The sequence below is a fragment of the Schistocerca piceifrons genome, chromosome 2 (genome assembly GCF_021461385.2).
Source record: "Schistocerca piceifrons isolate TAMUIC-IGC-003096 chromosome 2, iqSchPice1.1, whole genome shotgun sequence".
Lineage (NCBI taxonomy): Eukaryota > Metazoa > Arthropoda > Insecta > Orthoptera > Acrididae > Schistocerca > Schistocerca piceifrons.
The window spans coordinates 551,297,953-551,311,346 of NC_060139.1; the positions used below are offsets into that span (position 1 = coordinate 551,297,953).

A 13,394-nucleotide genomic window follows, 5' to 3' on the forward strand; every position below is an offset into this window, starting at 1 on the left:
AAGAGAAAATGAAAGAAGCAAGACAAAAGGACAAAAAGTGCACTAAAAGGAAAGAAAAAACAGTAAAAGGTAATAAAATAATTCTGCAGATGGTCTGTGCTTTCTGATCGCATGAATAAAAAAAGGAATGAGCCAGCAACTCTGCATCATGTAAAAATCTCCAGCCTAAAAAAAAGGCTAAAGAAACATAGGTAGGGAAAAGGTGAACATCAAGGCAAACAAACAGCAAAGAATGAGTGTGGAAAAGTTACAATGGAGGGATGGTGAAAGCCTGGGAGAGAAGGCCAGATGCTCATCCTTAGATTGTGCGATAAATCCCCCCCCCCCCCCCTCCTCATCAATAAAACGTGAAACTACATCAGCCACTGAGGCAGTATGGAGGGAAGGTTAAAAGTCCACCTCAGGGTGGCTAAAATTGGGCAGTCCAACAACATGTGGACCACAGTCAAGTGGGAACCACAGTGACACAGGTGGGTCCTCACGACCGAGGAGGTGACCATGAGTCAGCCAGGTACGGCCAATTTAGAGCCGGCAAAGGAAAATGGAGTCCTTGCGAGTGGCTCACATGGATGACCTCCACACATTTGTTGTTTCCTTGATAACACATAGTTTACTTGGCATACCGAGAGTGCACCATTCAGTATCCCAGACCCCAAAACTTTATGGCGTAAGACTACTCAGAGATCATTCTCTAGCGTGCTGATCTCCAGAGTCGGTTTACTGGTAAGCAGCCAGTCACCAAGTTCATTCCCAGGGATTCTAATATGTCCTGAAGTCCAAATGAAGGCCACTGAATGTCCATGGTTCTTGAGGGCAGAAACAGACTCCTGGATAGTCATTACGAAAGGATGGTGTGGGAAGCACTGGTCAAGACCTTGTAGGCTGCTTAAGTAGTCTGTACAGATGAGGAAGGGCTCAACTGTGCAGGAGCACACATGCTCAAGAGCACGACATAGGGCTACAAAGTCTGCAGTGAAAACACTGCAGCCATCTGGCAAGGAGCACTGTTCAGTATGTCCAGCTTGGACATAAGTGAAGGCAACATGACCATTGACCATTAAGCCATCAGAGGAGACTATTTATGAGCTCTGGAACTCGTCGAGAATAGAGAAAAATTGGTAGTGGAGGGTCTCATGGGGAACTGAGTCTTTTGGAGCATGCTGTAAGTCCAGAAGAAGTTGTGGCCGAGGCATTGACCATGGAGGTGTATATGAGTGGACCCAGAGGAAAGGTAGAAGAGGGAGGGACTCAAGTTCATTGAGAATGGACTGGACAAGGACTGCAACGAGAATCCCTGGTCTGGGTCACCACTGTGGGAGATGGATTACTGTGTTAGGGAAAAGGAGAAAGTAATTCAGATACTGAGATGAACTACAAATGTGGGCAGTATAATTTGCAAGCAGTTGTCGTTTTATCTGCAATGAAGGAACCAAGCTTCCACGAGGAGGCTGTTCACTGGCCTCATTCAGAAAGCCCCATTGGAAGTCAAACTATGCAGTAGTGTAAAATGTTCAGTACCCACAATGCTGAGAGTGATGCTGGATCACATGCCAGGCTTCCATAGTCAAGATGGGACTGTACTAGGGCTTTGTACAGCTGCAACAGTGTAAGGCAATCTGAAGTTCAGTCAGTGTGACTCAGGCATCAGAGAATGTTAAGATGTCATCAGCGGTTTTCCTTAAGCTGATGAATATGGGGAAGCCAAGTTAAGCTGGCATCAAAGACAAGTCGTAAAAAGTGATAAGTCTCCACTACATTAAGCAGTCGACCATCAAGGTAAAGTTCTGGGTGCGGGTGGACAGTATGATGATCACAGAAACGCACAATGCAAGTCTTTGCGGCTGAAAACTGGAAGTCATGGGTGAGGGCCCTCTGCAGTCAACGTTCAGTCACTCCACTAGAAGAGGAGCAGAAGGAAATACAAAAATTGTCAGTTTATAAGAAGGCTGCTGCTGTGAGACCATTACTGGCCACTAAAAATAGTGGGACACTCAGTACAGAGTCCTGTGGTACTTCATTCTCTTGAATATAGGGCAAACTGTGTGAAGCACCGACTTGAACTCTGAAAGTGTGAAGCGACAAAATGTTCCATATGAATACCAGGGGTGGGCCCCAGAGACCCCACTCATGCAGAGTAGTGAGGATGTGGTGTTGCCAAGTGGTATAGCAGGCTTTTGTCAGGTCAAAAAAGATGGCAATACGGTGTTGACAGCAGGAGAAAGCCATTCATATAGCAAATTCCAGGTATACCAAGTTGTCAGTGATGGAGTGACCTCAGTGAAAATAACCCTGGGATGGAGCCAAAAGGCCCTGAGACTCAAGGAGCCAACACAACTGCTGGCTCACCAAATGTTTGAGTAGCTTCCACAGAACATTTTTGAAGCTGATAGGACAATAGCTATCCACATCTAGTGGGTTCTTACTTGCACTGGAACAATGATACTTTCTTGCCAATGCAATGGGAATTTCCCATCGGTCCAGATCCGGTTGAATATGGCAAGGAGGTGTCACTGGTAATATGCTGACATATGTTTAATTATTTGGTGATGGATACAGTCTGGCCCAGGAGACATGTCAGGACAATCAGCAAAGGCACTGAGAAATTCCCACTCACTGAATGGAGCATTATGTGGCTCACATTGGGGGGAAGCAAAAGTTAGATGTTGTCGTTCCAAGCACTGTTTTGAGAGAGAAAAGGTGGGGTCATAATGCTCAGATGCAGATGTGCAAGCATAAAGCTCAGCAAGACACTATGCGATTATATCTTCGCTGGTATATAAAGCTCCATTTGTGTAAATTCCATGTATATCTGCGGGGGTCTGATATCCGCAAAGGCGGCTGAGCTTGGTCCAAACCTGGGAAGGAGAAGTTCAGGTTCCAGTGGTGGAGATATATTATTCCCAATGCTCCGGCTTCCATCATCTGATGAGCTGATGGACTCAGGCACACAGCAGTTTGAAGGCAATGAGGTTCTCCAGTGGCGTGTATCACTTATGACATTGGAAGACCCGCCGACAGTTTCTAATGGATTTCCGGTGACCACTAAGACACTGTGTTCCACTGGGGGATTGCCGATTCAGCTGTGGCAAATATGGTAGTAGTGATGGTCTGGATCACCTCATCGATGTTGCCATGCAATGGAGATTCAGTGGTGGTGGCGGAGGTGAAAGTCTCTCTGTCAGCCTTGTTAAGAGCCCATCTGGACAAGTGTCCAGGTGAGTGATCCTGGGGGAGGGAAAGGAAGAGCGGAAAGAGGTCACTACCACAAAAGTCATCGTGAGCTCTCCAGTGGATAGATGGTAGAAGGTCAGGACTGCAAACCGATAGATCAATGGCCGAGTATGTGCCATGTGCCACACTAAAATGAGTGGGGGCACCTGTATTTAGGAGGGAGAGGTGAAGTTGTGTTAGCAGATCTTTGACATCTTTACCATGGCCAGTCAATTTGGTTCCATCCCACAAAGGGTTATAGGCGTTAAAATCACCCAGAAGTAGAAAAAGTGGGGTGACTTGGGAAATTAATTGAGCCAATACATGGTATGGCCCTTCACCATCTGGAGAAAGGCAGATGTTGCAGATGGTAATTTCCTGTGTTGTTCTCTCCGTGATAACCATAGCTTCTAAAGGTTTTTGAAGGGGGCACAGGTTCGCTACATACAGAGGTAAGGACATAAATACAGACTCCACTTGACATCTTGTTACAGTCATTATAGTTTTTGTAGTACCCCTGATAGCCACAAAGTGCGGGGGTCCGCACTGCGGGAAACCAGGTTTCCTGAAGGGCAACACAAAAAGCAGGTGTAATGCTTAATAGTTGCCATAACTCAGCCAGATGGGAGAAAAAAACTACCGCAATTCCACTGGAGTATGATGCTCTCTCTCATCTGGGAAGGCATGAAGGGACTAAGGAGGTAGTTTACGTCTCAGAGTCACCTGCTGCCATCAGTTGGGTGCTGGTGTCCAGTACCATTGAGTCTGAGGTGTCAAGGAGCTCTGTGTCCTCATCCTCAGAAGTGAAACTGTTAGGGAGCGGTGGTGTGGGGACCACTGGAGTCTCTCATTTCTTAACAGACTTCTTCTTTGTCTGTTTGCCTTATCATTGCTCCTTAAGGGCATGCTGGGAGGGCTTCTCTGAAGTAGCTTCAGGTAGAGAGGAAGGACAGCAGCTAGAGGCTCCTTCATCTACTGGCTGGTGTCCACTTTACCATGGGCGGGAGACTGTGGAAGGTAGAGTCCCAAGGGATCCCTTCCATGCAAGATGAGCTGGAGGAGGCTGGTGCTTCTCCAGTTGGGGGGAGGAGACCAATGTCTCCAGCATTTAGGGGGTCAGTGCTCCCAAAATAGTAGCTCTGGGAGCAAGGAAGGTGTGCCACCAAACACCTGGAAGGGGGATGTAAATGGGCAGCCATGAGGGCCTACTGGAGGAGGCTTAGATGAGGAGCATACCATCATCAATAAATGCAACATCATCGTAGCAGCAGTGTAAGATGATATTAATTGAACAGGGTTCAACCTTTCATATTTCAATTTAGCCTCTCAGTAAGCCAGCCTGTCCAAGGTCTTTTATTCCATAATTTTCTCCTCCTTTTGAAGTACCATTCAGTCTGGTGAGCAGTGGGAGTGGTGCTCTCCACAGTTGATACAGGTGGGAGAAGGGGTACATGGAGTATTCGGATGCAGTGGGCATCCACAATCTCAACATGTGGTGCTAAAATTGCACTGGAAGGACATGTTCCAGAATTACCAGCACTTAAAAGCACAGCATAGGGGGAGACACATATCAATTTACATCACATCGCTATACCGTCACTTTGACCTTTTCAGGTAACGAATCAGCCTCAGGGGCCAAGATGACGGCATCAGTAGCAACCCTGTCATCCTGAGGCCCCCTATAGATGTCCTGGACGAAGTGGACACCCCATCATTCTAAATTGGAGTGTAGATTGTCACTGGACTTCGACAGGAGGTCACGATAAAAAATAATTTCTTGGACCATGTTGAGGCCTTTATGGGGAGTGACCAATCAAAATATCACCCATCCTGTCACAGGCAAATAATGGCCATGACTGGGCAGGGATGCCGTCTGAATCAGGACTGACCTATTGCACATTTTGGACAGTGCTGTGCTTCCTCAAACTTATCCTCCATGTGTTCAACAAAAAAAGAGGAGGCTTTGAAGCCAGAAAGGAGCCCCCATCAGTTCTGCCACACATTAAATAACAAGGCAAATATGGCTCTCTTCTTTGTATAGGCCTGCATTCCTGCCATGGTGTAGTGAGTGATGGGAATGATTTTGGGTCATATTTTTCAGCATTAAATTCAACTTTTCCTTTCTTAGAGACTGCTGGGATCATTCGGTCCCCAGCAAAAGATAACTTGGTCTGCTTCGCTGTAGGCCATCCGCCCTGATTCCACAGTTTAATCAGTGGCTCTCCCCACAGGCACCACCCAGCCACAGCAAAAGCCACCTGGCATGATGACCATTGCTGTGAGTCCTGATGCCCCAAGATGATGGACATCTGTTCCTTGACATATGTGGGGAGGTTGCAGCTCAGGCATCAGCAGTATGATCCCCGTGTAGCCAGGGGGCTACGATCAAGAGGGTACATGACAACCCCTCCATGATGGACTGAGTACCTTGCTGGATACTGGGTGAGTCAAAATCAAGTATTGTCATGGGGGCAAAAGAGGACAGTGAACAATCAATAGAGAGTATGCACCTTGTAAGGTGTCCTCACTCAAATAGCTGGAATATTGGTGGAGTTGCAGTGCCGTGACAATAACAGGTGCAGAACATCATAGTGCCATGTAAGGCATTCTTCCCCAAGTGACCCGCACTTCAGAAAAATTCGGACACTGTGGATTTCAAAGCCTAAAAGGGGACCATAATGTATTAGGCCAAAAAGTGGGAGACTTCTTTTAGCCACCTCTTATGACAGGCAGGAATAACTCGAGCCTATTCTAACCCTCAGACCTGCAGGGAAGTTTCTCATGGTATTTATACAACATACAAAAGTATAACTGAACTCATATTTATCAAGCTACAGGAAACAGAAAAAATACAACTATCAGTATGTATTTCAGTAATAATCTACATAACTGCAACTCATTCAGCTTATTATTTTACTAGAAGGGCTGTGAAGTTTCCAATCATGCAAAATCGTCAGGATAAAGCTGAGAACAATTTGTTTGAATGTGATGATATTTTATGAGTTGTCTGAAATTATTTGTAATGAGTTTTCTCTGTCCTGTCTAGCAGTGCAGTATTTCAACAATTTTTGGATTCTTGAAGAGACAGAAATTTCAGCACATTGAGAATGGAGAAAACAGTTAAAAACATGCTGACTTATAATGAATGCAAAGAGAATATGTAGGCTGGTTCATTTGCTGTGTTCACAGTACTGGATGATAGTTTCTGAGTTATGTAAATTTGTTTCAGTGGAATGTCCCACTTTGAACACAGGAGAATAAGGTATATCCTTTGAATAATATGAAGAAATTCTACACAAGGTCCACAAATACAACTCTAGATGTACATATAACACATCTACTTGTGAGAAACCTGAGTTTATCAGTTCAATGGAGAAAATAATTATCAGGTGATATTGTGGACTTTCCCAGCAAATGTCTTCCAATGAAATTCAAGTGGTCTTCAAGGGTCACAAAGAAAATGGTGATAAAAAATCTTCTTGAAATGGGTCATGCAGTTGTATTTCTTGAGGAACAAGAAACTGTTGCTTCTTATTAGTACACAATTACATCTCTACAAAGCTTATTTGAGAAGTTTTACCAGCAGAAATCAATGACAATCACAAGTCTACAAAATTTCATAAGAAGTTTTACAAGCAGCAACCAACAACAGAAATGCAGATGATCAGCCTACATCACAGTAATGTATCCCTAATGCTAACCTCATTGTGTAGATCCTGGAGTCAACAGAAAACAAAACTTATGATCTGGCCTGATGTGATTATACCCCGTTGCTTACAATGAAAAAGTTTATGCATGGAAGAAGATTTGGCAGTTCAGAAGAAGATGTTGAACTAGTTACAGTAGTCAACAGCAGAATGGAAAAAATATTTAAAAAATTTGTTTAGTTGAATTCAAAAGGGGATAAATTTTCTTCATGAGTACTGTGAGAAAACATAGTGATAAAATTAGTTACATGTCCTTTAGTTTTTTGCACATCTCGAAATTTTCATAGAGACTCTCAAGTAAAACAAAAATCCTGACAATGAGGCTATAAATCTCTAGATTTCTGATTTTGCAACCAGTTTACTTGTAGGGAGAGAAAGTGAGGGCAGGGGATTTTTTTTTTTTTTTTGGGGGGGGAGGGGGCAGGGTGGGGGGGGGGGGGGGGGGGGGGGAGGGGGGAGGTTGGAGCGGTCTACTTGCACAGTAAAAAGAGCAGAAGCAATAGCAGTGGCTGGTCTCTGCACTGTTATGTGATTATAAATTTTTGTGTGTGAGTCAGTAGTGAGAGGTGAGTTGGGAAGGAGGAGGAGTGCCCTTTGGTATTTTTTGTTATTATTTCCACTGTAAAATTTCCATTATATAGTACAAGATTAAATGAATATATATATAACTGAACTTACAGTGTTCCAAGTTTAGGTAATCCAAAGAATGTACCATTGCTAATTACAGATAACTTGTTATTCTGTAAATTGAGGATGTGCAGTCGCCACTGATTACGAAACATCATTGGAGGTAGCCATGAAATACTGTTGTTTGTCAGATCCCTGTGAAATTATCAATGTATGTAACAACTGGTAATAAGTAATTGTATACTTTGAATAAAAGGAAGTTAAACATAATTATAGTAAAATTTTTCATGAAAGTGTTATGAGATGTACAACAGAGCACAACATAAGATAATTAGAGCAGTGGCATTAGGGTATAGCATAATTCTAATTTAGGGAAGGTAGGAACAATATACACAATCAAATGCTAATGTCTTCTTTTAAGCAGATGTATCTGAAGTGTTCACAGACAAGGAAAAAAAACATAAAAATTTTAAAGCATATAAAGAACTAGGACATAATTTTTATTTGAAGAAATTTTATGTAAATTATCATAATTTTTCAATCTTACAAATAAGTGATAATTTAGTAAGCACTGGTACAGGACTCTTCATATCAGTTCACAATCCTTCATAAACATGAACTTGTATTATTAACAGAAGACAACAAGCACTGATTTCTGTGACTGAAGCTAGAATACACAATAATAAGAGACACCAGCAAAATGAAAAAAAATAGCAGAAATATAAACAAAAGAAATGAAGAACTATGAAGTAAATTAATATCTTCAATTGCCACTATTGTATTTTAGATTTAAAATGTTCAACTTCAGTGGTTCAATTTTATGTATTTTAATGGTGTAAAATTATCATTCAAATCATTTTGTTTCTCTGGCCTTCTAACCATGACACAATAGATCTTGTTAGGTTTAAGTTTAGACTGAATTGTAAATGTAATTAGTTTTTGCATAATGTGTTCCAAAATACTTTCCTTTCATTGTTCTCACAGGAAAGTTTAAATTAAAGTTTAATTTACTTATGTTAGTGAATGTTGGTGGCACACTAGGGCAAGAACATGTTAAAAATCTTATGCAGCACACACATGCTGTAGATTAGGTGACTTTTATAGGGTTATTTAAGGCTCTTTACAGCTTGACAGACCACAAGTGTTTCTACCAAATTGTTCATCTTGACTTACCCTACACCACAGTGGTATATTGTAAACAGTTATTGCATATACCTTTTATTTCATAACCTTTAAGTGGAAATGCCTTTGATGAGAAACAGGAATGTATTACAGACTTTTTCCCACAACTTGTATCACATGCTGCATGATTCTTATAGCTCAATTTAACTATTTGGTTTGCTTACAAACTAATTTAACACAAATACTTCAAATACTTGCCAGTGTAACGTTATTTATTCCTTAGTATGACTACTTCTGTGTTGACTTTTATGTTCTTATGAAGCTCCTTTTTTCCAGTTATGTATTACAGAACAGAAAATTTAATGAATTGATCATCATCTGGTTTTGCTGAGTAACTTGCAAATGAAAGCATAACTACTAATACTACATAGTTCATTTCATAAGAAGGCAGTGAACAATATATCATTTTAAAAATTATAGTGATGTCACTTCCCTTCAAATTCAGATTAAAATTCATGACTAATCATTGAATTCTTGTGTGATATCAGTTATTAGCTATATGTATTCTCAGAAAGACATAAGAAATTTTGCTAGGACATCACCATTTGAAATAGACATTACAAAATATTTAAGCTAACCATAAGGGTGGATCAAATGTAAACAAGCCTTCTGCAATAAAATTCTTATTATTCATAATTAATTTAGATCTACTGTTTTGTTATTTTTCAAACTGAACCACTCCTGCCACAGGACAATCAAACTTTAATGCAATTTTCAAAGAAAATATCAGTACCTAACTGAGGTACTATTGGACCTCTCTGGTACCCATGAAGCACTCTCCTGCAACAGTTTCCTTAAGCAGCCCTAACATGTGCAAATAACAATGTGACAAGATGGGCTGGAGGCTGGATGTCCAGGAGCAATCCGATGCATATCCACTATTTTTTTCCCCACTAGAACCCTCTTGCTGCTCCTCTGACAATCCTTACAGACATCCTTCAGTTCACCTACCCTTACACCTATGCCCACATTTGTACTCTGCAAACCACTGTGAGGTGCAAGGCAGAGGGTATGTAGCATTGCACCAGTTATTTGGTTTCTTCTCGTTCCATTCACATAGGCAGCGTTAGAAGAAGGACTGTTTCAGTGCCTCTGTGCATGCAGCAATTATTCTCATCTTATCCTGATGACCCCTATGTGAGAAATATGTAGGGGATTTTAGTATATTCCTAGAGTCATCATTTAAAGCTGGTTCTTTAAACTTTGCTAGTAGGCTTTCTCAGGATAGTTTACGTCTACCTTCAGGAGTATTCCTGTTCAGTTCCTTCAGTATCTCTGTGACACAATCCCACAGATCAAACAAAACTGCGACCATTCACGTTGACCTTCTCCATATACATTCAATCCCCTGTTAGTTCTATTTGGTCTAACATCTGCTTCAGCCATGACTGAACCTATGTGATCATTCCATTTCATATCCCTACAAAGTGCTACACCCAGGTATTTGTATAAGTTGGTCAATTCCAGCATTGACTCGCTGATGTCATAGTCATACGATACTATGTTTTTTTAATTTTGTGAAGTGCAAAATTTTACATTTCTGAACAATTAAAACAAGCTGCAAATCTTTGCACCACTTTGAAATCATATCAATATCTGACTGAATATTTATGTTGCTTCTTTCAGACATTACTTCACTATAGATAACTGCATCATCTGCAGGAAGTCTGAGATTACTATTAATATTGTCTGCAATGTCATTAATATCAACATGAACTGCAAGGGTCCCAATACATTTCACTGGGGCACATGTGAAATTACTTCTACATCTGACAATGACTCTCCATCTGAGATAACATGTACACCCACCCTAGCAAGAAACCCTCAATACAATCACAAATTTCACTTGATACCCCATAAGACTGTACTATTTACAATAGGCATAGGTGTGGTTCTGAGTCAAATGATTTTTGGAAATCAAGAAATACTGCATCTGCCTGGTTGGCTTGACCCAAAGCTTTCAGAATGTCATGTGAGAAAAATATGAGATGGGTTTCACATGATCGATTTTTTCTGAATCCATGGTAGTTGGCATTGAGGAGGTCATTCTGTTCAACATACTTCATTATGTTTGAGCTCAGTATACGTTCTAAGATTCTACAACAAATCAATGTCAAGAAAATTGGACGTTAGTTTTGTGGATCACTTCTACTGCCCATCTCGTAGGCAGGTGTGACCTGTGGCTTTTACCAAGAACTGGAAACAGTTTTTTGTTTGAGGGATCTATGATAGATTATAGTTAGAAGACGAGCTAACTGACATTTAGTATAGAATTTCACAAGGATTCCACTGGGCCCTGGAGATTTGTTCAGTTTTAATGATTTCAGTTGTTTCTCAACACCACTGACACTAATACCTATGTCATTCATCTTTTTAGTGGTGTGTTTATTAAATTGGGGCAATTTTCCTCAGTTTTCCTTTGTAAAGGAACATTGTAAATGAATTTAACCATTTCATTTTTTGCTTTTCTACCCACAATTTCAGCTCCTATCTCATTCATTAGGGACTGGACACTAACTTTGGTGCCACTAACAGCCTCTACATTCAACCAAAATTTCTTTGGATTTTGTGAAATACCATTTGACAATTTTCTGCTATGGTAGTAACTGAAGGCAGCACACATTGCACTCTTGACAGTTAAACATGTTTCATTTGGCATCTCTCTATGTATAGTTCTATGCTTTATTTTACATCTATTATGCAGTGGTCTCTGTTTCTCTACAAGTTCCCTCCCATTATGAACTGTTCTACTGGTTACATACCTATGCATACAGTACTACTCTTTTAAACTTGAGCCATAGTTCCTGTACATGTTCCTGCCCTGAGCTTAAAGATTGAGGTTCCTCACTGAGGTATGACACTACTGATTTTTTATCTAGTTTACTGAACATACATATCTTCCTGTTTGCTTTAGTTGTCCTTTGTACTTGGTAATCATTGTTGTCACACTCACATCATTGTCGCTTGTTTGATGTGGACGTCCTTAAGGAGTTCAGGTTTATTTGTTGCTGTTAGATCCAACATATTTCCATCATGAGTGGCATTCCTAACTATCTGTTCTAGGTAGTTTTCAGAGAAGGCATTTAGTAATGTTTCACAGGATGCCTTAACATTCCCACCACTAACAAAACTGTAATTTTTCCAGTTAATTGTTGCTGATCATTACTGATTTGGGAACTTATGTACAAGCAAACTAAGGTTTTCTCGAAAGCTTTAGGTTACATCAGGAGATGAGTCAGGTGGGCGATAGAAGGATCCAATTATCATTTTATGCCAACCCTGATACTGAGTCTTGTCCAAACAGTCTTGTATGCAACTTCAATTTCTATCACGGTGGATTTGAGTTTCTTGTCTACTGCAACCAATACACTACCTCAATTTCCCATTTGCCTATCCTTTTGATATACACTTAAATTTGTCTACTGCAACCAATACACTACCTCAATTTCCCATTTTCCTATCCTTTTGATATACACTTAAATTTACTCCAAAAATCACTGCTATCAATTTCAGGTTTCTACCAGCTTTCTGTACCTAGTATTATGAGAACTTCACAGCTTTTCAGGAGCGCTTCCAACTCTGGCTTTGAATGCTTCAGTAGTTTACCACTGGGATTTCAATACACTCACCTATGGAAGGCACTTTTTTTTAATCTTACACTGATACCTCTAGATTTCCTGCAGCTATCGTTCAGGAGTGAATGATGAACCAGTTTCAATCAGCAAAATTTTCTGCTCTTTCTTCAGCAAGTTTGTAACACAATGAGCTGACACTTCCTGGAATCCCAACTCACCATGAATGACTGTCTGAATGTGTTCTTACCTGATTTGAAGTGTCTGGGAGATTCTAAATACAGTTAGCTGCCTCTCACTTTAGGCAGGATCACAAAGAACCTTGGTGTTCTGTGCTTTGGTACTGATGTAGGGATGGTGTAAATTGGTCATGTTTTTAACATGCTATCGTTCTTTCTTGAGCTCTTAAGATTAACCCTTCACAAAAGGCTCTTTCTATGAGGTATTAGAGTAACCAGTGAGTGTTTTTAGCAGCATTAATATTCTTGTTCATGAGAAACTTCATTATGATGCATTGCGTAACAGCAGAATGTGCTCTCTCTCATTCATTGCAGCAGCTACTGAACACAGAGAAAATAAGGCATTCAGAAGTCAGTGTTCCTAACAAGATACACATTCTCTTATGATTGTAAAAGTGCAAATATGTCACACCTCCAGTAGACTTTCAAATTAAAAAGGGCTTGTTTTATTTGATTCATCCTTGTATGTGAAACTAAAGGTTTTAAATATTCAAAATATGACTTCTTATATCACAAGAAATGACCATCTGGTGTATAATATAATATTTTTAAGGTTTGGACAGATGAATACTACTTACAAGTATAACAGCCGGTCTAGTTTTGAGAAGGTATCAACATTGAGTGAGTAGTTCAGCAAGTTATTGGCCATGTAGCTGAAAGAAAAGACACCTATATTGTGTGAAGAGGAACACAGCATGTCATGCAGAGAAAGTAAAGTTATATGTAATAATAATGGGATGGGCATGTTGACTAAAAGGTCTCTTCAAGTGGCAAAAGAGGGAGAAGAATTGAAGGAAATGTGAGGTGTAGGGATTAATTGCAAAAGTGTCAACAGAGTCACCTTGGAATTAGTGACT

General features: G+C 40.6%; 1 protein-coding gene across 1 annotated transcript in view; it reads right to left on the bottom strand.

Moving 5' to 3' along the window:
• LOC124775578 (G-protein coupled receptor GRL101-like) overlaps positions 1-13,394 on the bottom strand; it is a 339,081-nt gene that overhangs the window by 130,285 nt on the left and 195,402 nt on the right. Inside the window, exons 10-11 of the mRNA XM_047250408.1 lie at positions 13,116-13,190; positions 7,596-7,739 (exon numbers count right to left, since the gene is read on the bottom strand). Coding sequence (XP_047106364.1) covers positions 7,596-7,739; positions 13,116-13,190 — 219 coding nt within the window. The remainder of the gene's footprint in view (positions 1-7,595; positions 7,740-13,115; positions 13,191-13,394) is intronic.